This window comes from Hemitrygon akajei, unplaced genomic scaffold (assembly GCF_048418815.1).
Source record: "Hemitrygon akajei unplaced genomic scaffold, sHemAka1.3 Scf000061, whole genome shotgun sequence".
NCBI classification, from domain to species: domain Eukaryota; kingdom Metazoa; phylum Chordata; class Chondrichthyes; order Myliobatiformes; family Dasyatidae; genus Hemitrygon; species Hemitrygon akajei.
The window spans coordinates 1,384,550-1,410,980 of record NW_027331947.1 but is presented as its reverse complement, the minus strand read 5'-3'; the positions used below and the strand labels follow the sequence as shown (position 1 = coordinate 1,410,980).

At 45.9% G+C, this 26,431-nt stretch overlaps 1 protein-coding gene across 1 annotated transcript in view; it reads right to left on the bottom strand.

The window, feature by feature from the left end:
• The window catches only part of LOC140721754 (NACHT, LRR and PYD domains-containing protein 3-like), a 54,318-nt gene that overhangs the window by 14,107 nt on the left and 13,780 nt on the right, over window positions 1–26,431 (bottom strand). Inside the window, exons 4-8 of the mRNA XM_073036552.1 lie at window positions 10,961–11,043; window positions 9,934–10,088; window positions 8,347–8,518; window positions 8,181–8,246; window positions 2,039–3,776 (exon numbers count right to left, since the gene is read on the bottom strand). Of these exons, the coding sequence (XP_072892653.1) occupies window positions 2,039–3,776; window positions 8,181–8,246; window positions 8,347–8,518; window positions 9,934–10,088; window positions 10,961–11,043 (2,214 nt within the window). The remainder of the gene's footprint in view (window positions 1–2,038; window positions 3,777–8,180; window positions 8,247–8,346; window positions 8,519–9,933; window positions 10,089–10,960; window positions 11,044–26,431) is intronic.

Sequence of the window (26,431 nt, the reverse complement as noted above, 5' to 3'; positions counted from 1 at the left end):
AGAAAATGGCAGATGGAATTTAATGCAGACAAGTATGAGGTGTTCCATTTTGGAAGGACAAATCAAGGTAGGACATACACGATAAACGGTAGGGCACTGAAGAGTGCGGAGGAACAAAGGGATCTGGGGGTTCAGATACATAAATCCCTGAAAGTGGCGTCACAGGTAGACAGGGCTGTAAAGAAGGCATTTGGCACCCTGGCATTAATAAATCAAAGGACTGAGTATAGGAGTTGGAATATTATGGTGAGGTTGTATAAGACATTGGTGAGGCCAAATTTGGAGTTTTGTGTGCAGTTCTGATCACCTAACTATAGAAGGATATCAGTAAGTTTGAAAAAGTGCAGGGAAGGTTTACTAGGATGTTGCTGGGTCTTCAGGAGTTGAGTTACAAGGAACGATTGAACAGGTTAGGACTTTATTCCTTGGAGCATAGAAGAATGAGGGGAGATTTGAGAGACGTTTACAAAATTATGAGGGTATAGACAGGATAAATGCGAATAGGCATAGATTAGGAGAGATAAAAATGAGAAGACATGGCTTCAGCGTGAAAGGGGAAAAGTTTAGGGGGAGCATTAGGAGGAACTTCTTCACTCAGAGGGTAGTAAGAGTGTGGAACGAGCTGCCATCTGATGTAGAAAATGTGGACTCACTCTTAAGCTTTAAGAATAAATTGGATAGATACATGGACGAGAGAGGACTGGGTCCAGGTCAATGGGACTGGCGGAATAAGGTTTTGGTACAGAGTAGAAGGGCCGAATGGCTTGTTTTCTGTGCACTGGTGTTTTATGATTTTATGATTCCCAAAGGAGGAAGGGGATGGGGAAACGAGATCCCACAGGAGGAAGGGGGATGGGGAAGAGAGAACCCACAGGCGGCATGGGAGTGTGGAAGAGAGATCCCACAGCAGGATGAGGTATGGGGAAGAGAGATCCCACAGGAGGAAGGAGGATATAGAGGGAGATTAAACAGTATGAAGGGGGATGGGGTTGAGTGATCGGCCAGGAGGAGGAGGGACGTGGAAGAGAGTTCCCACAGGAGGATGTGGGATTGGAAAGAGAAATCTGACAGGAGGAAGGGGGTTGGGGAAGAGAAATTCCACAGTACAATGGATCATACCAAAGAGAGATCTGACAGGAAGAAGTCGATGGGGGATAGAGATCCCACAGGAGGAAAGGGAATGGGGAACAGAGTTCCAACAGCAGGAAGGGGTGGGGAAGAGAAATCCATAGAAGGAAGGGGGATTGGGAAGAGCGATCCCATAGATGAAAGGGAGATGGGGAAGAGAGATCTCACAGGAGGAAGAGGGATGGGGAGGAGAGATCCCACAAGAGGAAGGGGGGGGGGTTGTGGAAAAGACATCCCACAGGAGGATGAGAAAAGAGTAATAGAGAGCCCACAGGAGAAATGGAGATGGGGACAAGATTCCAAAGAATGGAAGGGGGATTGGGATGAGAGGTCCCACAGGAGGATTCCAAGGGTAAACGATAATCCTACAAGACGAGAGGATGCAGAAATTTTTTGTACGTGTGTGTTGGGTCTGAACAGTGTCCCCGAGGAGATGCGCCCTCGCTCTTTGCGTATCTGGAAGTCAGTAAAGTCACACACGGGGAATGGCAGTGGGAGGACAATCTCACAATGGTATTTCTTTCCTTCTCACTTGGACAATCTGTTTACGGTCTCTTGTCCCTCACCGGGAAGGGGCTGTGAATCTCTGACCCACTTGCTGCATTCACCGTTGCTCTGGGTGTCAGTAACAGTGAGAAGGAATATTGTCAATGGACGTGTCACAGGCAGTGAGAAACACGGCCATTCCTGTGATTTACTACCATTGTTCGCTGATCTGATGAAGTCTCCAACATCCCTTCAGAAGGAACCACAGAACCCTCCCGTCCTTGGGGAATTACTGAGTGACCCCGTGGGCATTTGTCACAATTCTTCACAATCTGATTTACTACAAGTTTACCGAAATTCCTTTACATTGAAACAACAGAATGAGACAGTTTCACAGTTCAGAGTGAGAGATAAATCCAGTTACCTCAACTCCTGGCACTTGTGCAGCCCGGGTCCCAGCAGCTGGATTCCTTCACACTGAATGTGGCAGTTCCCCAGGTTGAGGTGTTTTATTGTATCACAGAGTCCGATGACATGAGACAGGACCGCGCAGTCAATCGGGGTCAGTGTCATTTTACTGAATGAAAATGTTTTCAGAGATCCCAGTGTAGCCTGAGCCAGTCCACTATTCTGAGACTCAAACAGGTAGTGCAATGTGTTCAGGAGGCTCCTTTTACCATCTTCACTCCCTGTGTTTCTACTCTGGCGTTTAACCTCCTCCTTCACCCAGTCAATGACTCGGCAGGTCGTTTGATGAGGAAATGGACCCAGAAACTCCTCCAGGCCCCGAGCTGTCATTGGGTTGGTGAGCCCAGCAACAAAACGGAGAAATACCTCAAATCGCCCATCTGTCGTGCTGTGGACTTCAGTCAGGAAGTTCAGGATATCCCCGGGATACGGATTCAGGAATTGTGCGACTGCAGCTACAAACTCTTGGATGGTGAAGTGTGGGAATGTGTATACCACACTCCGGGCAGAAACCTCTCTCTCCAAAAGCTCCATCAGGAACCCGGGCAGGAACGGGGAAGGCTGCAGATTGTACTTGATCAAATCTCCACCTGTAAACACAAACTTCTTCTCGGACACTCCTCTGAAGGCCATCTGACCAACCCTGAGTAACACATCACGGGGGTTCTCAATCTCACGGCCGTGGTTTTTCAGGATGTTGTAAATATAGTAGGAATATAGTTGGGTGATGGTCTTGGGAACTCGCTGCGGGTCCCTGACTCTTTGTGTGAAGAAGGGGCCCAGTGCCAGAGCGAGGATCGAGCAGTAGGAGGGGTTGTAGCTCATGGTGTACAGGATCTTGTTCTCCTTCACGTGTTTGAAAACAGCTGCCGCCACCGTCTGATCTTCAAAATACCTGATGAAATATTCCTTCCGTTCCTCACCAACAAATCCCAGGATTTCAGCCCAGACACCGATCTTTGCCTTTTCCAATAAATGTAACGCAGTGGGGCGGGTGGTCACCAGCACTGAACACCCTGGGAGAAGCTTGCCCTGGATTAAACTGTACACGATGTCAGACACTTCACACCACCACTCGGGATCCGGGCACTGGTGTTTGTGTTCTGTATCTCTCCGACTGTCAGCAAAATCGATTCTGTGCTTGAATTCATCCAAACCATCGAATATAAACAACAATCCCTCTGGGTTCTTCCAGACCTCTCTCAGGAAATTCCCAAAGTAAGGATACTGATCCAGAATCAGTTCCCTCAGGTTTATTCTGCAGTTAATGGTGTTTAAATCGCGGAATTTGAAACTGAAGACAAACTGGAATTGTTGGTATATTTTCCCCGTGGCCCAGTCATAAACAATCTTTTGTACCATTGTTGTTTTTCCGATCCCCGGGACTCCGGCCACTGCTGCCGAACTCCCAGATTTGGATTTACTTCGGGAAAAGCTGCTCTGGAACAGCTGATCCGTCCGGAGTTTTTCCAGGAGTCCACGGAGATTTTTTTCTCTCCACTCCTCGTGGTCTCTGCCTCTTGCCAGCAGCTCATGTTCCACCAGTCTCCAATCTCGAACAGTAGAAATGACGGTGAGCTCAGCGTATCGATCAACCAGCTGGAAAACCTTCACCTTCTCCCTCATCAGGATCGTGTTCACTCTCAGTGTTTCAGTTTGTGCCCGCAGAGTCTCCTTGTGTTTCTGTTGAACATCTTCCATGGGAACAGACAGTGGACAAACTGTTAGATGCCTCAACTCAGAACTCAGTATTTAAGCACACACGAGTTAGCTCAAAGCCATTTCATTAATGGATTCACCAATGGATGTTCGTACAGTAAAGTACGGGTGTGTGGGGTCTCACAGTCTGTCAGGGCCCTAACAGGTGTCCTTGGGTTCTCACAGTGTGTCCGGACTCTGTCAGGAGTGTGAGTGGTCTCTCAGTGTGTCAGGAGCCTGTCAAGAGTGTGCGTGGTCTCACAGATGTCAGGACCCTGTTGGTGGAGGGTTGTGGCGTCTCACAGTGTGTCTGCACCCTGCCAGGGGTGTGTGGTGTCTCACAGTGTGTCAGGACCCTGCCAGGGGTGTATATGGTCCCACAGTGTGTCAGGACCCTGTCAGGGGTGTATATGGTCACACGGTGTGTCAGAAACCTGCCTGGGGTGTCTGGGGTCTCACAGTGTTTCCGGATCGTGTCAGGTGCGTGTGTGGTCTCACAAATGTCAGGACCCTGCCACGGGTGTGTGGGGTCTCACAGTGTGTCAGGACCCTGTCTGGGATGTGTTGGGTCTCACAGTGTGTCAGGACCCTGCCAGGGTTGTACGGGGTTTCCCAGTCATATCAGGAATCTGTCCGGGATGTGTCGGGTCTCACAGTGTGTCAGGACCCAGCCAGGGGTGTTTATGGTCCCACAGTGTGTCAGGACCCTGCCAGGGGTGTGTGGTGTCTCACAGTGTGTCGGGACCCTGTCAAGGTTGTGTTGTGTATCAAAGAGGGTCAGGACCCTGTTAGGGGTGAGTGTGGTCTCACAGTGTGTCAGCTCACTAACAGGGTGGCCTGGGGTCTCACAGTGTGTCAGGAACCTATTAGGGGTGTGTGGGGTCTCACAGTCTGTCAAGACCCTGTAAGCGGTGAGGGATTCTCACAAATGTCAGGATCCTGTCAGGGGTCTGTGGGATGTCACAATGTGTCAGAACCCTGTCAGGGGTGTATGGGGTCTCACAGTGTGTCAGGACCCTGCCAGGGTAGTACGGGGTTTCCCAGTCATATCAGGAACCTGTCCGGGATGTGTCGGGTCTCACAGTGTGTCAGGACCCTGTCAGGGGTGTGTGGGTTCTCACTGTGTGTCAGGACCCTGTCAGGGGTGTGTGGGGTCTCACTGTGTGCCAGGACCCTGTCAAGGGTGTGTGGGTCTCACTGTGTGAGAGGGCCCTGCAGGTGTGTGTGGGGTCCGACGGTGTGTCAGGACCCTGACATGGGTTTGTGGGGTGTCACAGTGTTTCTGCATCCTGTCAGGGGTGTGTGGGGTCTGTCTGTGTGTCAGGCCCCTGCTAAGGTCGTATGGGATCTCACAGTCTATCAGGACCCTGTCAGGGGTGTGTAGTGTATCAAAGTGTGTCAGGACTCTCTCAGGGTGTTGTCGGGTCTCACAGTGTGTCAGGACCCAGCGGGGGAGTGTGGGTTCTGACAGTGTGTAGGGAGCCTTTCTAGGGTGTGTAGTGTATCAACGTCGGTCAGGACCCTGTCAGGTATATTTGGGGTTTCACAGTGGGTCAGAGCACTGTCAGCAGTGTGTGATGTCTCACAGTGTGTCAGGATCCTGCCAATCGTGTGTGGGGCGTCATAGTGTGTCAGGACCATGCTGGGGAGTGTGGGGTCAGACAGTGTGTCGGGACCCTGCCGGGGATGTGTGCGGCTCACTGTATGTCAGTCCTGAGCAGTGTGGTGTGGGGTCTCACTGTGTGTCAGGGCACAGTCAGGAGCGTGTGGTATCTCATAGTCTGTCGCGTACCTGCCAGGGGTCTGCGGGGTCTCAGGGTGTGTCAGGACCTTGCCAGGGGAGTGTTATGTCTCACAGTCTATTAGGAAAAATGTCAAGGGTGTTTGGCGTCCCACATTGTGTCAGGACGCTGTCAGGGGTGTGTGGGTTCTCACTCTGTGTCAGGACCTTGCCAAATGTATATGAGGTCTCGCAGCGTGTCAGGACTCCGCCAATGGTGTGTGGGGTCTCTCAGTGTGTCAAGACCATGCTAGGGAGTGGGGGTTCTGACTGTGTGAGAGGACATTGCAGGGGTGTGTGGCGTCTGACAGTGTGTTAGGGCCCTGTCATGTGTGTGTGTCGTCTCACAGTGTGTTAGGACCCTGTCAGGGGTGTGTGGCGTCTCACAATGTGTCAGGAGCCTGTCAGGGGCATGTGGAGTCTCACTGTCTGTCAGGATCCTTTCAGTGTGTGGGAGATCTCACAGTGTGACAGGACCGTGTCTGGGGTGTGTGCTGGCTCTCAGTGTGTCAGGACCCTGTCAGGGGTGTGTGGGGTCTCACAGGCTGTCAGGACCCTGTCAGGTGTGTCCAGGGTCTCACAGTGTGTCATCACCCTGTCAGGTGTGTGTGTGGTCTGTATTCAATGTATTCAGCTGTGATAGCGTAGGAGAACATTGATCTTGGACATATTTAATTTAGAGAATGTGACAGTGGTAGAAGGGATGCTGTTCAATAAACAGGGTGTATCTCTTTCATATTCAGAAATGGCTGTGGAAATTTCACTGTCGGGTGTGTTCCCTCCATAAACCGGATGAAGGACAATGAGGAACAAGCTTGTAGCGATTTACTAAACCTGTGTTCAGGGACACTGAGGGGTTTCGTTGACCGGGTGTGGACTGGAACAGCATTAACAGAGTTCTCAGAGACTTGAGTAGTTTGTAAACTTCCTGATTGGTCTATCTCTGGTACCAAATTTAAATGATCATCTTTGGGATTTGTTCCTGTAAGTGAGAGAGACTGAACCAGGGTTCTGGCCCAGATTCCCTATATTTATGTTAAGAGCTTCGAAATATCAGATAAAACATGGGCTGATGCAATATCAACAAGTTTTGTGATATTTGTCTTTCCTTCGCTCTCTCCTCTGGTAATTGTGCAGTTGTGTGATCCAACTCAGTCTGCAATGATGGAGCCTTACAATCTCTGAACCCTTGCACTGCCCCGGGCTCCATTTTCACAGACATGATGGGCTTATGGATGTAGTGAGCTCTCATCCAGACGGTCACAGTTTAACTAATTGCAATAGTATTTATAGATATTTTCAGTCCTTTGCACCTTCCTTGCCGCGATCCCACAACCCTCGGTTTCCCTGTCCTAATTCCCATCTCTCACCCTTCCACAGTGTCCATCACACAACACCGGCAGACAGGAATTTCAGCTTCTGTGGACTGAGCTGAGGAATATGTCCCCCAGTCTCACCCTCTCTAACACTGTAGCAGTGTTTGCACTAGGGAGTGTAGATGTGAACACAGCGGGGTTCATCTGCTGCTCTGTGGTTGAACAGACCAGTTGGGATGTTCCCTGCTTTTGTAATTAAAGTGATGCTATTATTACTATTCTGTGACTGGAACCTCAGTGGACGCCCAACTCTAAGAACAAATAATCTGCAGGAACTGGGGGAGTTTAGCAAATAGTTAAGGATGAGGCTGTTCAGGAGGGGACAGTGGCTGACAAGAGAAGGTTTTGACTTTTTGGTGTGAAAAAATATAAGTTCTTTTTCCATTCTCCAGATCGCCCCCTTCTCCACTCAGACTCCGGTGGGGATCTGTAGTTGCAGGCCCCAGAGCGCTGTGACCACTTCCCTCAAACTCGCCAGCTCTCTGCCTCCTTCCTCAAAATGTCCTTTGAAATCTCTCCCTCTAGCAAACTCGTTTCCCTGTGTCTCACTGTGTTCTCTGTCACAGTGCCAGTATTTACCTGGTCAGATCCTCGTGGCTCAACAACTGAACCGCCCGACGCAAATTACAACCGTTGGTGGAAACAGAGGTCAAGTTTCAACTTTATAAACTCTGCTTCAGCCTCATCTGGGCCATTGCGTACCGTTCCGATTGCCCCACTACCGGAGGGATGTTGAGGCTTTAGGGAGGGAGCAGAAGAGATTTACCGGGATGCTGCCTGGTTTAGAGGGCATGTGCTATCATGAGAGGCTGGATAAAATTAGACTCTTTGCTCTGGTTCATCGGAGGCTGAGGGGAGCTCTGACACAGGATGACAAGATTACGAGAGGCATAGATAGAGTGGACAGAGAGAATCGGTTTCCCGCGGTTGAAATGTCTATTACCAGAGGGATATATATTGAAGGTGAGAGGGTGTAGAATGAAAGGGGATGTGAGCGATAGCTTATTTTTTAAATCAGAGTCGTGGCTGCCTGGAACGCACTGCCCGGTAAGGTGATAGAGGAAAATTATTAGAAGCTTGTAAAAGACAGGCACATGGATTAGGTCATGTGGACATGGTGAAGGAAGGAGAGATTAGACTTCAGGTTTTTTTGATTTATTTCATAGCTGTTTCAGCACAATATTATTTGCCTAATGGCCTATTCCTGTGTTATACTCTTCAATGTTCAATGCACGTTCACTTACCTTTCAGCTCACTAAGAATCTTTAGTAAAAGTTGAGCGGAAATTGGTCGATGGGAAGGATCACAACCTGTTTGAAATTAAACAAATTGAGGAAATCATTTTTTGTAATATTTTAAAGTGTGCTGTGTTGCGATTCAAATGTAAATTAGTCTCTGATATTATCTCACCATATATCTGTATTTCCTTCAGTATTTTGTCCAACGTTGGGACACCAATCCGCATTTTCACAAAGGTTTCCCACATCAACCTCGGGGCGCGGGAGCCTTTCTCCATCACCAGGCTCAGGAGGAGTTTAGAACTGTCCGCCCGCTCTCCCTTATCAGCGAGATCTGAGATTGTCTGTGAAGATTAATGGTGAACCTATTGGGGACTGACAGATTCACACAGAGAATGAGAAGTAAATGATGTGCTCTGTAACGGGATCACACTGAGCAGTCACCCGGACGGGTACTGATCCTGTCTGGACGTGGACTGTACATTCTGAGTGCAGAGCACACGGGCGGACATTCACCGTGAACCTGGTCCACCAGTCAATGAGATCCTGGCTGGTCTGTGACCGCTTCATTGACGTGGCTCCAAATCCATAAATAATTCCTCATCTCATTCGACAGTGTTTAACAGAAATCAGAAAATAACCATCACAGATGAAGAAATAAAGCAGGAGCTTTTTTTTATGACGATCTGAGCGGTCACAGAAAAGTTGCAGAAAAGATGACGATGCCAGTGTCCAACATGACAGCGGATTACTGGATGACATGTGATACCTTTCCTTTGCCTTTTCCAGTGGAGGTTTATTTAGTTATTACACATTACAACATGGCTGTATTCCCCGATCCACACCGTTTACAGTTATGGATTGTAACAGAATGATCTCCACCCAGAACAGAACACACTCGAACCTTTGTGGCATCCACTGATAACACCACAGTTCTCACTGACATCCTGCCGTCACGCATCCTGCCGGTCTCCCCAAACCGAAACGTCCTGTCATATTTCCATTTAATACTGTAAGCCCACACTGCTGTTACTTCTTCAACTCACTCTGAACATTGAGCACCTAACCTAACCACCAGTCCGCCGGGTCTTTTCACCCATTTCTATCACTGGTTCAGATTCACATTTGAGTATTTATTTCCCAGTTGTTCTGGTCACCGAATTATAGGAAAGATATCAATAAATTAGAGAAAGTGCAGAGACGATTTACTAGGATGTTACCTGGGTTTCAGCACTTAAGTTACAGAGAAAGGTTGAACAAGTTAGGTCTCTATTCATTGGAGCGTAGAAGGTTGAGGGGGGATTTGATCGAGGTATTTAAAATTTTGAGAGGGATAGATAGAGTTGACGTGAATAGGCTGTTTCCATTGAGAGTAGGGGAGATTCAAACGAGAGGACATGATTTGAGAGTTAGGGGGCAAAAGTTTAAGGGAAACACGAGGGGGTATTTCTTTACTCAGAGAGTGATAGCTGTGTGGAATGAGCTTCCTGTAGAAGTAGTAGAGGCCAGTTCAGTTGTGTCATTTAAGGTAAAATTGGATAGGTATATGGACAGGAAAGGAGTGGAGGGTTATGGGCTGAGTGCGGGTAGGTGGGACTAGGTGAGATTAAGAGTTCGGCATGGACTAGGAGGGCCGGAATGGCCTGTTTCCGTGTTGTGATTGTTATATGTTATAATTTAATATCTGATGAGTCAGAGTTCTGACACCCATCAGTCCTGTGATGTGTGAAAATTCAAACCCATTTTCTCTCTCACTCACCCGATGTTCCTCTCCGCTGAACTGATTCTCGGCCGTTAACGCCAGGCTCACTCCGTGCACCCCTCCTTCCATCGCCTGCTCCAGCCTGTCCTGGTAGAAGTCCGTCAACTGCAGCAGCTGGAAGTCATTCCAGCTTGCCAGGAGCTCAGAGATCACTGTGAAGCACAATGGGGAAAAATAAATAATTATTGACTCCATATTGGGCAGCAACCTTCCCTCTGGAACCTAAGGATCACCAAACACAGTCCGAAATATATATATGGGGACGGGGGTGGAGTCTAGGGAGGAACGGGCTTGGGCCGGAGGGTGGGGGGCGCCGGTCATGTAGGAGGAGTTATAGTTCCGTCTGTTGAAGGCTGCTATTTCCTAGCGAATATACCTCTCTGTTTTGAAAGGACTCTGCTTATTGCTGAGAATATAGTAACCCATCACCATCACTCTCCTGGTACTGCCCGTCACCACCGCTTTGCTCTGTGTTACTGTCTGCCTGCCTGGTCAACCCCTTCCTCAGCAAATCTCTGGAATATCTCACAATATGCTGGAGGTACTCAGCAGGTCAGGCAGCATCTATGGAGGAGAATAAACAATCAATGTTTCGGGCCAAGGCCCTTTATCGGACTGGAAATGAGGGGACAGAAATTCTAGATATTGCCACAGTACCTTCGGTTCATGGTGGTCCTGATCCAAAATGTCAAATGTTTATTCCTCTCCATGGATGCTGCCTGACCAGCTGAGTTCTGCCAATATTTTGTGTGCCTTTTTATTGCCCAAAACTTTCAGCATCTGCAGAATATCTTGTGTTATGTATAATCTCGCTATGGATAATCTGTGCATCACAATCTGCTAGAGGAGCAGCAGCAGACGGTAACTGTACTCCTTCCACGTGTGACTGTGTTTCCCCCAGAGATGTTAACTCTCTCCCTCTGTGCTCAGTTTTCACAAATATTCTGTGAATTATCGATATTGAATTAAACACAGAAGCAGAATCCGCAGAGTATTTATAAATTAAAATAATTCGCCAACATACCCGTGTCCTTTCCCGATGTTGACGTCACTGGAACTCCTCCACTGCTGGTACCTTGATCCATTTTGTGATCAGTATTTGCTGTTCTGTAACAAAAAAAAATACCAAGAGGGTCAAACAATAATTGAGGTTTAAAGGAGAACACGGTTTTGTTTTTAAACTGAGGCAAACACTTCCAAACATCTTGGACCTGTCCACTGAAGCCTTGACATGGCCTGGTCTAGCTGTGCCCATCCACCCACAGTCACACAATGTCCATTTCTGCTCTCTCCATGGATTGTACACTGTGCCGGGATTCTCCGGGGTATCTACTCGCTATATTGCAGGCAAATCCCTTTTAGGAACCAATCTTGTGTCTTGGATCGGGAGTGATGTGTCAACGAAATGGCAAGGCAGATTGAGCAGACAACGCCCACTGCTTTGGTCCTCCTACCACTGGTGGCGCTGTGGTGAGTAATGGACAAGCGTTACAGCAGTTTGGGTTGAAACATGTCTGCTGCCCAATGGGACATCTATCCCTATCATCACTGTAGTCTGTAAATTTCTCAGTCACACCTGAATCTCACCGTCTCCTTTCAGTTTAACATTGCCTGGCATTGACACCAATGACAATATATGGTTTGAGTCTATGTAGAAACACTCTGACATCCCGAACAATGCAATCTCAACCACAGCATCAGGACATCTTGACCTGAACCACTATAGTTTCTCCGGCAGGACTTTAAAAGCATTATTACTACCGAAACTTGGTCAAGATTTCTTTGACCATATCACCTGGCTATTATCAGATAGTTACATGGCACCTTGTTAAGCACAAAGTAGAACCGTCATACATTGCAACAGCAAGTTGGGAAAAGAATCTTTGCCATAAATAATATAAAATGCTGGAATTATTCAACAAGACAGACTCTATTTTAATATTTCAGGTGTAAGACCCTTTATCAGAGCTGAGCCTGAGTGTGGGAGCCATGTTCTCGATCTGCATTGTATTCTGCGTGGTTTATATATGATGCTTTTTCTGGTAACTAGTCACATCAGTGGGATTGTGATAAAAGCGAAGGGAATCAGTTAAATATTTGTGCTTTATTCCATGCGGTTCACATCTGGGGTCTGAGGGATGTCATAACTTTTGTTATTATCCTATCAAATACGTTGAACCTACACTTGGGTACACTTCAGTTTCATCCCTTCAAGATTGTATGTTTGCTGATTGCTAATAATGGATCGAATACATATCACCGACATTTGTAACAATCATCACTGGAGCTGAGGGGACGCCATGCAAATATAACAAATCCGTGGTGTTGCCATTAACGGCAACTTGGTATGGTTAGAATTCACCGCGACATTCTCAACAGATGTTTCGCAATCCGCCGATCATTTAAAATATTCTGATGTATTTAATGAATACTTCGCTTCGTTATTCACAAGTGAAAAGGACCTTGAAAGTTGTCGGGATGACTTACAGCGGACTGAAACGCTTGTGTGCATAGACTTCAACAAAGAGGATTGCTGGAGTTTTTGGAAGTCATAAAATTGAATAAGCCGTTTGACTGGATGAGATGTACCCCCAAGCTACTCTGGAAAGTGAGGGACGAGATTGCTGAACCTCTGGCGATTATCTTTGCATCATCAATAGGGACAGGAAAAGTACCAGACGATTGGAAGGTTGCAAACGTTGTTCCCTTGTTCAAGAAAGGGAGATAACCCAGGAAATTATAGACCAGTGAGTCTTACTTCAGTGATGGGCAAGTTTTGGAGAAGATCCTGAGAGGCAGGGTTTCTGAACATTTGGAGAGACATAATCTGATTAGAAATTGTCAGCAAGTCTTTGCTGAGGGCAGGTTGTGCCTTATAAACCTGATTGAATTCTCTGACGATGTAACAAAACACATTGATGAAGGTAGAGCAGTGGAAGTACTGTATATGCATTTCAGTAAGAGGTTAGCTAAGGTTCCCCATGGAAAGCCCATTCAGAAAATAATGAGGGATGAGATCCAAGGAGACCTTGCTTTGTGGATCCAGAATTGGCAAGTCCACAGAAGGCAAAGGGCGGATGTAAATGTTCCATATTCTGAATGGATGACGACGACCGATAGTGTTCCGTTGGGTCTGTTCTGGGACCCCTTATCTTTTTGATTTTTACAACTGACCGGAATGAGGAAGTTGAAGGATGGGTTAGTATGTTCGATGAAGACACAAAAGTTGGGACTGTTGTGGACCGTCTGCAGCGTTGTCAGAATTTACAGTGCAACATCGATAGGATGCAGAACTGGGCAGAGAAGCGGCAGATGGAGTTCAATACTGATAAGCGTGAAGTGGTTCATTTCGGTCAAATTTCAAGATAATATAATATTAATGGTAATACTCTTGTCAATCTGGAGGATCAGTGAGATCTTGGGTTCCGTGTCGATAGAACACTCAAAGCTGCTGCACACGTTGACAGTGTTGATAAGAAAGCATATGGTGTGTTGACATTGATCAGCCATGGGATTGAGTTCAAGAGCGTGAGGTAATGTTACAGCTATATAAGACCTTGATTAGACCCCGCTTGGGAGTACTGTCTCCAGTTCTGGTCACCTCACTACAGGAAATGATATGGCTGCTATAGAGGGAGCACAGAGGAGATTTATAAGGACTTGCTTTTGATACAGAATAACAATTATTTTGTTCTCCTTTACACTTGTAAACAATCTTGAATCTTGAACCCTGGGGATAATACCACGACCAACCACATTATCTATGCTCCCACTTGATTTCATCAACTCAGACAATGTCACCCTCATTCTCCTCTGGAATAAAGATCCAGCTCGGCCAAACGCTTCCTATGACTCGGCCTTTTAGTCCAGGCAACATCTTCAGCAATCTCGTCTGCAACCGATCCAACTTGATAGTATCTTTCCTATAGCAGGGTCAACACAACTGTACAGAATACTCTGTGTAGCCACACCAACAATATAATGCCCATAATCCAGAACTCAATGCCCTAACTGATGAAGGCCAGCATGATTAAATCCTTCTTTTCCACCCTCTATACTTGCCCGTCCACTTTCAGTGACTGTACTCTTGTACTCCCAGGTCGCTCTGTTCTACAACACTTGGTGCCCTCCCATTCACTACACCAGCCCCACCTAGTTTGACTGTCCACAATGCACTATCGCTCACTTGTCCAAGTTGAAAACCATTTGACATTACCCAGTCCCATCTCCATAACTGACCAAGATGTCTTTGAAATTCATTGTCACCTGTTGCCTTATAAGCCAGTCTCCCGAATTTAGTCTCCCTGTATGCACATGACTGTGTCGCCACACACAGCTCTAACCTGCTATTTAAGTATGTGGACGACACCACATAGATTGGCCTCCTCTCAAGCAATAACGAGATGGCCTACAGGGAAGAGGTCATCTCTCTGACACAGTGGTGGCAAAGTAACAACCTTCCTCTCAATGTCGCAAAAACAAAGGAGCTGGTTGTGGACTACAGGAGGAATGGAGACGGGCTAACCCCTATTGACATCAATGGATCTGGGGTTGAGAGGGTGAACAGCTTTAAGTTCCTCGGCATCCACATCACCGAGGAACTCAGGTGGTCTGTTCACACCAGCTGTGCGGTGAAAAAGGTACAAAAACACGTCTTTCACCTCAGACGGTTGAGGAAGTTCGGTATCGGCCCCAAAATCCTAAGAACTTTCTACAGGGGCACAATTGAGAGTCCTGACTGGCTGCATCACTATCTGGTATGGGAACTTTACTTCCTTCAATCGCAGGACTCTGCAGAGGGTGGTGCGGACAGCCCGGCGTATCTGTAGTTGTGAACTTCCCATGATTCAGGACATTTACAAGGACAGGTGTGTAAAAAGGGCCCGAAGGATCATTGGGGACCAGAGTCACCTCAACTACAATTTATTCCAGCTGTTACCCTCCGGAAAACGGTACCGCAGCATAAAGGCCAGGACCAACAGGCTCTAGAACAGCTTCGTCCACCAGGACATCAGACTAGCTAACTCACGCTCAATTGAGTGTCTCTATATTACATGGACTGTTCAATATATTATAATTTATTATAAATTACTTTCATTGCACATTGCACATTTTGACCGAGACGTAACGTAAAGATTTTTACTCCACATGAATGTGAAGGATTTAAGAAATCAATTCAATTTAATTCAATTCAAACTTGCTCATCGTGCCATGTACATTCATATACAAATCAATGGCATGAATAGTGAATTACAGAGGTCTCGACACTGACACACACATCCCACCCGTCACAGGTCTCCATTCGCTAAAACCATTTTCGATCATCTTCCTCTGCTTCTTGTTCTGCAGCCCGGTGTGAATCCACCTCGCCAGCTCCCAGTGACTCCCACGTGACCGAACCTTCCCGATCAGCTGCCATGCGGGATCTTGTTACAGACTTTAACAAAGTTCAGATGAACAACATCACTGCCCAACTTCACCTAACTCCCTAGTTACCTCGAAAATAATCCCCTAAATACTTGACAGATATGATATCCTATTGGACAGTGTTGACGGTGATTTCCCCGATAACCAATGTCCAACATTCCGGGATTTCAGCTTCACTGCAGACTGAGAAAATTCCGATCCCAGCTGTCGAATTACCAACCTGGACAGAAGCCCGTAAACTGCCAGTTCCATATCCTCAGAGTCACCAGCCCAATATTATCACCCATACAAAAACGCTTTGGTGCCGGCAATTTGCCGTGGTGTTCCTGCCATTTCCGATTCACAAACTGAGTTAGAATTGGAACCTAATGACCCTCTGCCGGGGCCGGTGCTCAGGCTGGTTCCCCGGTCTGTATAGAGGATGCGGATATACTTCAGCCTGAACCCAGCAGATAAACCGAGCACATTTGATCACAATCTTCCTGCTGTGTGGGATCTTGCGCAGCACAGCTGACTGCCATGTTTCCTGCAGTGTAGCAGGAACAAAATGTAAAATTATAAAGTAGAAAATGCTGGGATCTCAGTACATCAGACTACATCTCTGAAAGGACAAATGGCGGAAGACCCAGTTCCAGAACTGAGACTGTCCAAGATGCTGCCGATCTGCTGAGCGTCTCCAGTATTTTCTGCTCTTCACTTTAAATTTCCTGCAACTGTAGTATTTCTCCCTCTTCATTTTAATGCACAGATAGTAAACTGATTGCCACCCTAAACTGTAAATTCCACCCCCACCCCAACCACTCTGTTAGTTCTGAGTTCATTCTGACCCTGGTGTAACACATCCCACACAGTCAATGCTCACAACATCCTTTCCTCCCACTATCACTCTGTTACATTTGCTCCCGAGGCCACTGTCTCTACACTGAGAGGCGGTGACCACAGAGCGATAAAAAGTGCAACACTTGCTGCAGCTCTGACGGGCCGTTACCCTGGAAACAGAGGAAATGGCTCACCGAAAATAAACAAAAAAGGAAATAACAAACTCAGCCTCAGATGCTATGGGTTACATTATGGCAAAGGTTAACACTGTAGCCATTTTGTAACGGTGAAACTAAAATTGAAATGGCTGCTTTTACCCTGCCACGTGCTGTGTTCAATTAACTCTCTGGTAGTCCTAGCAAACAATAAATAACTAAATAAATAAAAGATGCAAAACAAAACTTCACAATGAAGACAAAGTTTAGAAGAAAGACTACTGAAATATCATTGCAACAATGGGATACAGGCTGGACCGAGGTTGAACAAGATGGTTGATATATACTGATGGGATACAGGTTGGGCACAGTTTGAACCAAATGGTTGATATATATCATTGAGGTTGTGGGATACAGACTGGATAGAGGTTGAACAAGATGGTTGATATATATCATTGAGGTTATGGGATACAGGCTGGACAGAGATTGGATAAGATGGTTGATATATACTGATGGGATACAGACTGGACAGAGGTTGAATAAGATGGTCGAAATATATCACTGAGGTGATGGGATACAGTCTGAACAGAGATTGGATAAGATGGTTGATATATATCACTGAGTTGGTGGGACAGAGGCTGGACAGAGGTTGAACCAGATCGGGAGGGGATGAGCAGATGGAACCAGATGTGAGAATGGGATGAAGGGCGAACTCTGATGGTCCTCCCGCAATACATAGATCCTGAGGTGATAGATAATAGATTGTAGATAACAGATTCCAATAAAACAAAACCAGAACAAACACTAAGAATTTTGGTATATGTCATTTTCTACTCGACACACTTCATCAATTCACCGCAGAAAGTATCCCATCCCCATTCTTCACATCTTCATATAGCTACTGTTCTTCCTTTAATTGAATGAAATGGTGAAGAACAGTGATAGAGCTGAGTACGTAATAGAAACCAACCTCCCCTCCATGGACTCTGTCTATTCTTCCCACTGCCTCAGTAAAACAGCCAACATAATGAAAGATCCCCACAACCCTGAACATTCTCACTTCTAATGCTCCATCGGGGCGAAGTTAAAATAGAACAGAAACATGCCACCGGGCTCAAGGACGGTGTCCATTCTGCTGTTAGAAGCGAACAGCGGGATGAGTGGACTCCTGACCTCACAGTCTAAATCGATGTGACCTTGCACCACATATCTACCTGCACTGCACTTTCTCTGTAACCAGAATGATTTGTTTTACCTCAATGTACTGCTGCAATGTATTGATCTGTGTGGAGAATACCGGAGACACGATTTTCATTCTATCTCTGTAGATGGAAAACATTCCCCATTTCAATCGTGTGGGAATTTTAGACAGCCTGGGTCGCTCCTTTGGAAATTCTGGAGGGAGTGTACACATTTCCGAGAAACCCAGATAAATGAACAAGACTTAATTCTCGCATTAATAGGGCCAGATATCGGGAAACACTGTCAGCATTTCGGCAAGTCGCAGCAATGGAAAGAAGATGGAAATAAACTTCCCAGTCCCCCGAGAGGAAGAGAGATCTGGATCTCACTGTCCTGTCTGAACGGGGAAAGATGAACTTCTCATACACGTGGAGGAGTCTCCCGAGGGTGCGATTACTCTGTTTAACCCTCTGTCTGCAAGAACACAACAGGCCGAACAGCTGCTTCCAAAGTGCTGGAAATATTTAAAACATTATCGACCCCAGGCGTCGATCCAGGTGAAGTTTGGATCCGATACCGGGCCGGGTGATGGAGGTAAAGTTCACCAGGTACGTCTTAATGGATGGGTTCAGTCTCGGCATCACCACCTCATCCCGCTCCTGGGACCAGAACACCAGGGGCTGAGCGGCAGCTCATCTCAGGCGGTTCGGTGTGAAGGTCCCATAACCCGGACCGACCACGACAGGTTGTGTCCAGGAAGCGGGACGAGACCACCGGTTGAAGGATGTTAACGGGACTCCCTGCCCATCATCAGGTGCCCAACTACCCCCGGGATCGGCTTCAGTACTCACCGATGGGAAAATATCGGTCGCGTTCACCCCTAGTAACCGGTTATCAATACTCACTGATGAGAACTTGATCAATTGTTCACGCAGACAGCGATCGGTCCTCCGGCTCCCAGACGACGACCCGGTTCTACAGAGAACGGAACGAAAACATTCGCTCTTCCGGAGACTGTGTGAGCGGGGGCGGGGCCTCGGAAGCGAAAACCTCAGATGCTGCAAATCTGCGTTTGAAATGGGAGTGAGAACCTGGATCACGTGACGGGTGGAGGGTTTCCCACCTGAACCGGTGACTCTGCTACTCGCCCCTTACACAGTGCCCGACCTACCAGCCGCATTTTTATATATTATTTCATATTTAGCCCAGCTACATTTTTAATCTCTCCGTCTGCATCTTCCCCGTCCCCATCGCTCCACCACCCGGTTCTCAGAGTTACTGGATCAATTCTCATCCCGGTCCGACACTGAATTCCCACCCGAAGAAGAATTGTGCAGGTTTCGTTGAATTCACTTCTATGTTTATAAACACTAATTTCTATTCACATTCCTCTGGAGCCTCACTGGACAGGAACACTGAAACATCAAGTGAAAAACAGGAGGTGGCCATTCAGCCCCTCAAACCATCAACAAGATGACGGATGCTCTCCCATCTCAGCCACATGTTTCTGCCTTATCCTCATATCCTCGATCCCTTCGGTCTCCACACATCTGCCGGCCTCCGATTAATGTGAAGACGATCACTGAGACTTCATCGTCCTCCAGGAATCAGTCTGGTGAATCTCTAAAACAAACTCTTTTTTACTTGTTAGATAATCCTCCATAGAATTGAATTCCATTTCTGCAGCCCCGTGTTGTCCCAATCACTCACCTCCCACCCCTGTCACTATTTCAACCTTCCCACCCCCCCCCCCCCTTCAACTGGATCCAGCTCTTGCCCCATCCTCACCCTTCACCTCTTTTCTCTGACTATTTCTCGTCCACTCTCAGTCCAGAGGGAGGGTATCGGCCCGAAATGTTGACAGTCCATTTCCCTCCACAGATGCTGCCCGATCCACTGAGTTCCTCCGGCAGTTTGTTCTTTTGTCTGTCTAACCCGTGTTAGTATGGGGAGCGGGATTTTACACCATATTCCAGGCACAATCTCAGCAAAGCACAAATAATTGTTACGGTAATTGCCACACTTAAACACGAGAAAGCTTGCAAATGCTGGAAATCCAAAGCAACACACACAAAATTCTGTAGGATATCAGGACAACAGGCAGCATGTATGGAAAAGAGTAAACAGTCGACATTTTGGACCACGAGGCTTTTTCATTCCTGAGTAGGAGGGGGAAGATATGTGAATAAAAATGTCGGCGAGGATAAAGGGGGGAGGTGGAAGGTGATTGGTGAAGTCAAGTGATGGACAGGTCAAGGGCTGGAGAATAAAGAATCGGAGAGTTGTCAATAGGAGAAACGGGAAAAGGAGACCCGGGGGACGTAATAGGCTGGTGAGCAGAAATAAAAGTTCAGAGTGGAGGAGAGTGAAGTGGGTGGGGGGCGATTTGTTTACTGGAAGGAGAATTCAACATTCATACAATCGGGTTGGAGGGTACCCAGATGGTGTTTTTCCTCCACCCTGAGGGCAGTCTCATCTTGGCACAAGAGGAGGCCATTGATCGAGATCTTTGAATGGGAATCAGAATTAAAATCTTAGGCCACTGGGAAGTCTCCCTTGTGGCAGATGGTACAGAGATTCTCGGCAAAACGTCTCCCAATTGACGGTGGGTCTCACCAATGTAAAGGAGACCGCATCGGGAGCAGGGAATACAATAAGCGATCTCAGCAGAAACGCAGATGAAGTGTTGCCTCACCTGGAAGGACTGTTTTGTGACTGAATGAAGGTGAGGGAGGAGTTGTACGGGTAGGTGTAGCGCTTGCAGGGATAAATTGTCGGAGGGAGATCAGTGAGGAGAGATAAATGAACAAGGGAATTGTTGAGAGAGTGAACCCTGTTGAAAGAAGAAGGCGGGGTGCGAGGGAGAATGGTAAAGATATGTTTAGTTGTAATATCTCTAAGGAGAAGACTGCCAGTTCCGTAATCCTGGAGTCCCATCCCAGGATTATAGCCCAAGCAGCAACACTCCCAGGATTCATTCCTGTTGGTAATATTCAGCAGTGTCTGGTCTAATCCCAGTTCTAAAATTAACACTCCGCTCCATCCCATAATAGAACGAGAACTTGATGACTCTTTAACTGGGCGGGGAACCCGGGCCATTGGTCGCCAGTGGATGGGTATATATTTTAACTTGTCTTCAGCAGGTAATTTGAGCGCTTCTGTTTATTATCGTATTGAGGAACGGGACCTGGATCAGTGCAATTCGCCGCCACTTCTCCCACAGTGAAACTACAAGAAAATGCTTTTAATATAAAATTGAAAATAAATCACTGGAAACCCAGTACAGGTTTTTGTCTTTTTAATGCACAGATATTGGCTAACTGCAAGATGTTTGTGGCATCCTGAAGAAATTTGCATAAATAAATACATACATTCATTCGTTATCTCTTTATTCCAACATAAACATCATATATTCCATATAGTAAATGCTCAAGGCATCCTGGCATCCACACCGGCTCCTGAGGCCACTGAGGGGCGGTGGCCAGAGAGTGATAAATATGTTCAACACTCTGCAGCTCTGGTGGGCTGTTACCCTGGTGATGGAGGAAGTGGCTCAGCAGAACTAACTGAAAATAGGAAATAAGGAACCTCACATGCTCTGAGTTTCATCATGATAAAGATGAATACTGAGCTCTCAGCCGTTTTGTAATGGGAAGCTAAAATTCCAGTTGCTGTGTTAACCCTGTCCCGAGGTCAATCCAATAAATTTGTTGTGACTTCCATCTCTACAGAACTTCCAGCAGTGCAGAAGCTGGTCCAAAAAAAAAAAAACACGTTGTTGGATGAGGCCTATCTGCTTCAAATGGCAACTATGGGATACTTAAAAATATATCACACAATACATTGTGGTGATAAACATAAAGTTTACTTCTTTGTTCAATTGAGTGGTTAAAATTCCATCATGTTCTTGTGGCTGCCAATAGCTTATATCTATGATCAACCCCAGGCATTGATTCATGTTCAATTCAGATCCTGTTACTGGACAGAATGATGGAAGAGCAGGTTCCCAGATACAATTGAATAGATTGAGCTTGTAACCTCAGTTACTAGACTCTCCTACTGTTGAATACATCTTGTCCCTATGCACTCTATCCAGACCTCAGGATTTCATTGAGGTTCCTGTTCCCAGAGTCACCACTCCTCCATTGAGATCAGGCCCAGAAACACCAAATGCTCCTCATACGTAAAACTTTTCATTCCAGAATCACTCTTGTGAACTTTGTAAACAACAACAGTAATGAGCACATTCCCTCGGATACAGACAATTTGGTGGCGGAATAATTTATTGAGACACATGTACTACTTCGTACTGCCCAATTAACTGTCAAAAATGATCAGCGTGCTATCTAGTCAAGGCACTGAAAAGGATGGGGTAGATCTTCAATAATTTTTGTTTGCCTGCATTTACCTGGGAGACAGATACAGTGACTATAGAAATCCGGAAAAGTTCGTCTTGTTTTAGATTGTATGCAGATTACAGAACAGGTGCTTGGTGAATTAGAATGGACAAATACCCCGGGCCTGAAAAGGTGTTCCCTCGGACACTGTGGAAGGCCAGTGCACAAACTGCTGAACACTGTTAGATACATATGAAATGCACAGGGCTATAAATGATATGCCAGAGGGTGGGAAGATAGCTGGTTTTGCTCATTTGTGTTAGAAAGACTAGAAAAATAAGAAGGGATACTATAGGCACGTGATCCTGACGTCAGTCTTGGGTATGTCCTTGGAAGGTATTTTAAGAAATGGAATTCATAGTTTTCGAAATACTGGGCTTGATGAGGGATAGTCAGACTGGGAGTTCATGTCTAATCAAATTATTCTGCATAGGAGGCTGGTCCAAAAGGGAAAGGTAAATAAGATTCAGGAGGAAGCAAGTGGAGAACCCGTAGAGTGCTGGCAGATGGTTGCCTCTCTGAATGGAGGCATGAGACTCACGAGGTGCCTCAGGGAAAGTGACTGGGTGCTTGGTACTAACGTTAATGATTGAGATAACAGATGAAAATGTGGCAAACTAGATCAGCAAATTTGTGGATTATACCGAGATGGGACGTAGCAGGCAGTGAGAAAGGCTACCAAAGGTGCATTGTGATCTGGACAAGCTGAAAGTCAGGTTACTAACTGCAGAGGGAATTTAGTGCAAACACCAACAATCTCTTACAATTTGGCAAGATAAACCGGGGTTTGACTTGCACAGGTAATGGCAAGGTTCTGTGGTATTTGACAAAATGAACTTACATCGGAATACAGATCCACAAATGCTTAAGATTTACCCCACAGTTAGCTGTATTAAAAAGCTACAAATGCAAGGCACACTCCAGATATAAGGAAACGGATATAAACGAAACGGGAAATAACAACTGAGTTGGTGGCATACAGGCTGGACAGAGATTGTACCAGATGGTTGATATATATCATTGAGGTGGTGGGATTCAGGCTGGACAGAGGTTGAACAAGATGGTTGATATATATCAATGACGTGGTGGGATATAGACTGGACAGAGTCTGAACAAAGAGGTTGATATATATCATTGAGTTGCTGGGATACAGGCTGGACAGAGGTTGAACAAGATGGCTGATATATATCATTGAGGTGGTGGAATACAGGCTGGACAGAGGTTGAACAAGATGGTTGATATATATCATTGAGGTGGTGGAATACAGGCTGGACAGAGGTTGAACAAGATGGTTGATATATATCATTGAGGTGGTGGGATACAGACTGGACAGAGGTTGAAGAAGATGGTTCATCTTTCTCCTTGAGGTGGAGGGATGCGGATTGGAGAGAGGTTGAACAAGATGGTTGATATATATATATCAATGAGTTGGTGGGATACAGACTGGAAAGATATTGAACAAAATCGTCATGGAGTAAACTGATGGAACTACGTGGGAGAAAGGATCAATGACAATCACAGATTGTCCTCCAGCAATACGCAAATACTAAATTAATATTGAATGAAACGATTCTAAAATGATAAAGATGGAACAAACAACAGGAACTTTGAATTGTGACCTCTGTCCCTCACTAAATTTCATCAATCTACCATGGAGAGTGTCCCATCAGGGTACTGCACACGTTCGTACGGCTACTGCTTTGCTCATGACTGCAAGGAACTGCAGAGAGCTGTGGACAGCTGAGGACATCACGGAAACCTGTCTGCCCACCATGGACTGTGCCTGTACTTCCTGTGTGATCGGTAAAGCAGGCACAGAATTACCTTACAACGCTGGACAGTCTGGAATCCTACTTGGGTAGAATATAGAAAGGAAATGAAAAACACTACAAACAGGCTTAAGGACAGATTCCATTCTGCTGTTATAAGAAAAATAAACGGTCCCCAGCAAAATAAGGTGGACTTTAACCTAACAATATAACTTGCTATGACGTTGCACCATTTCTTTACTTGCCCTGCTATTTCTGTGAAACAATAATGCATTGCTACTCTCTGTTAATTTTTTTTTATCTGATATCACTTCAATATTCTGTTCTGTTCTATTGATCGGTATGGATGGTATGCTCTACGGGATTTTCATTGCACTTCGTTACAGGGGAATAATAAACAGATTTCCCATTTTAATTGTGTGGAGATAATGGACAAACTGGGCCAAAAATCATTTAAAAAGTGTGCAAAGAGACTTGGGAGTGCTTGTGTAGTTTTCCTGCAGGTTAGTGTTCAGGGTAAATCGATGGTGAAGAAGGCAAATGCGATCTATGGATTCATTTCAAGAGGACTGCAATATAAAAGAAAGGATGTACTGTTGAGCATTTATTAAGTCCTGATGAGGCAACACTTAGAGCATTCTTAGCACGTTTGGGCCATTAACATAAGAAAAGATGCGTTAGCAATGGAGAGGATTAAAAGGCGGTTCAGGAAAATGATTCCAGGTTTGATCCCAAAGAGCGTGTTCCTATGATGTACTTTTCTATGTTATGTTCTATCTCCACTCGACCATACGATATAGGAGCAGAATTAGGGCCATTTGGCCCACCAAGTCTACTCCACAATTTCATCATGACTGATCCAAGTTTCCTCTCATTCCCAGTCTCCTGCCTTTTCACCATATCCTTTCATGCTCTGACCAATCAGGAATCTATCAACCTCTGTCTTAAATATACACAAAGATTTGGCCACCACAGCTGTCTGTGGCAAAAGATAAACTTCCACAGATTCAACATTCTATGGCAAAAAAAATTGCTACTCACCCCGTTCTAATAGGGCGCCCCTCTATTCTGAGGTACGGTCATCTGCTTGTAGACTATCCCACCAGAGGAACCATCATCTCCATAGCATCTCTATCAAAGTTATTTTCACCATTCGTCAGGCTTCAAAAAGGTCACCCCTCATGCTTCTGAATTCTAGTGAATACTGGCCCAGAGGCATCAAACGCGGGTCATATGACAAACCATTCAATCATTGAATCACTTCCGTGAACAACCTTTGAATCCTATACAGGTAAAACACATTCCTTTCGAAGTTGAGAGGCCCAAACCTGCTCAAAACACTCCAAGTGCGGCCTCAGCGGTGCTTTATGAAGTTTCAACATTACATGCCTGCTTTTATATTCTATTCCTCTTGAGATGAATGCTAACATCGCATTTGACTTCCCCACCACAGACTTAACCTGCAAATTAAACTTAAGAGAATCCTGCACAAGGATCCCCAAGTGCCTTTGCACCTCAGTTTTCTTTTCTATCTAGAAAAAAATTAACACTTCCATTTTGTCTGCCAAAGTGCATGACCATACACTTCTCGACACTGTATTCCATTTCATTGCCCAGTTTCCTAATTATTCTATGTCCTTCTGTAGCCTTTCTAAATCCTCAAAACCACATGCTCCTCGAACAATCTTCATACCACCTGCAAACATTGCAACAAAGTCATTAATAACATTCTCCGAATCATTAACATATGACTTAAGAAAATCGGTCCCAAAGCCGACTCCTGTGGAGTATCACGAGTCACTGGGAGTGGTTTCCAATCAAACACTGCTTTATCCATTTCAGCATCTGTCTGGTAACGCCATGATCTCATAGCTTGTTAAGCAACCTTATGTGTGGCAGCGTAACAAAGACCTTCTGAAAATCCAAATGTACAGCATCAACAGATTCTCCTTTGTCTATCATGCTTGTTATATCTTCAAATAATGCCCCATTAGATTTATCAGGCAAGGCTACGTCCTATTTTCTGACGGATCTCAAAGTACCCTGAGACCACATCCTTAATAATCAACTTCTATATCGTCCTAAATATTGAGGTCAAACAAACTGACATATGGGCTCCCTTCTGCCCCATTCCCTTCTTGAAGGATGAAGTGACATTTGCAATTTTTAAGACTTCCGGAACCATTACAGAAGCGAGTGATTCTTGAAAGAACATTATTAATGTCTCACGATCAATTCAGCCACCGCTTTTAGAACTCTGGGGTACATGCCATCTAGCCCAGGTGACATATCTAACTTCAGACCTTTCAGTTTCCCAAGAAATCTCTCTCTCGAAATGTGCTAACTTCACACACTTCATGCCCCCTGACACCCGGAACTTCCAATACACTGCTAGTGTCTTCCTCTATGAAGACTGGTGTAAAATGTATCTTCAGTTCGGCCGCCATTACTGCCCCACCCCCTTTACTACCTCCCCAGTGTCGTTTTCCAGCTTTCTGATATCCAGTCGAGCCTCTCTTTTACACTTCATATATCTGAAGAAATGTTTAGCAACATCTTTAATATTATTGGCTCGTTTTCTGTAGTATTTCACCTTTACCTTTCTTATGACTTTTTGTTGTCTTCTGTTTGTTTTTACAACTTTACCAATCGAACTACTTCCCACAAATTGCTGCTCTGCTGCCGTCCCATCGTTTCCAATCAATTTTGGCCAATTCCCCTCTCCTGCCTCTGTAATTCCCTGTTC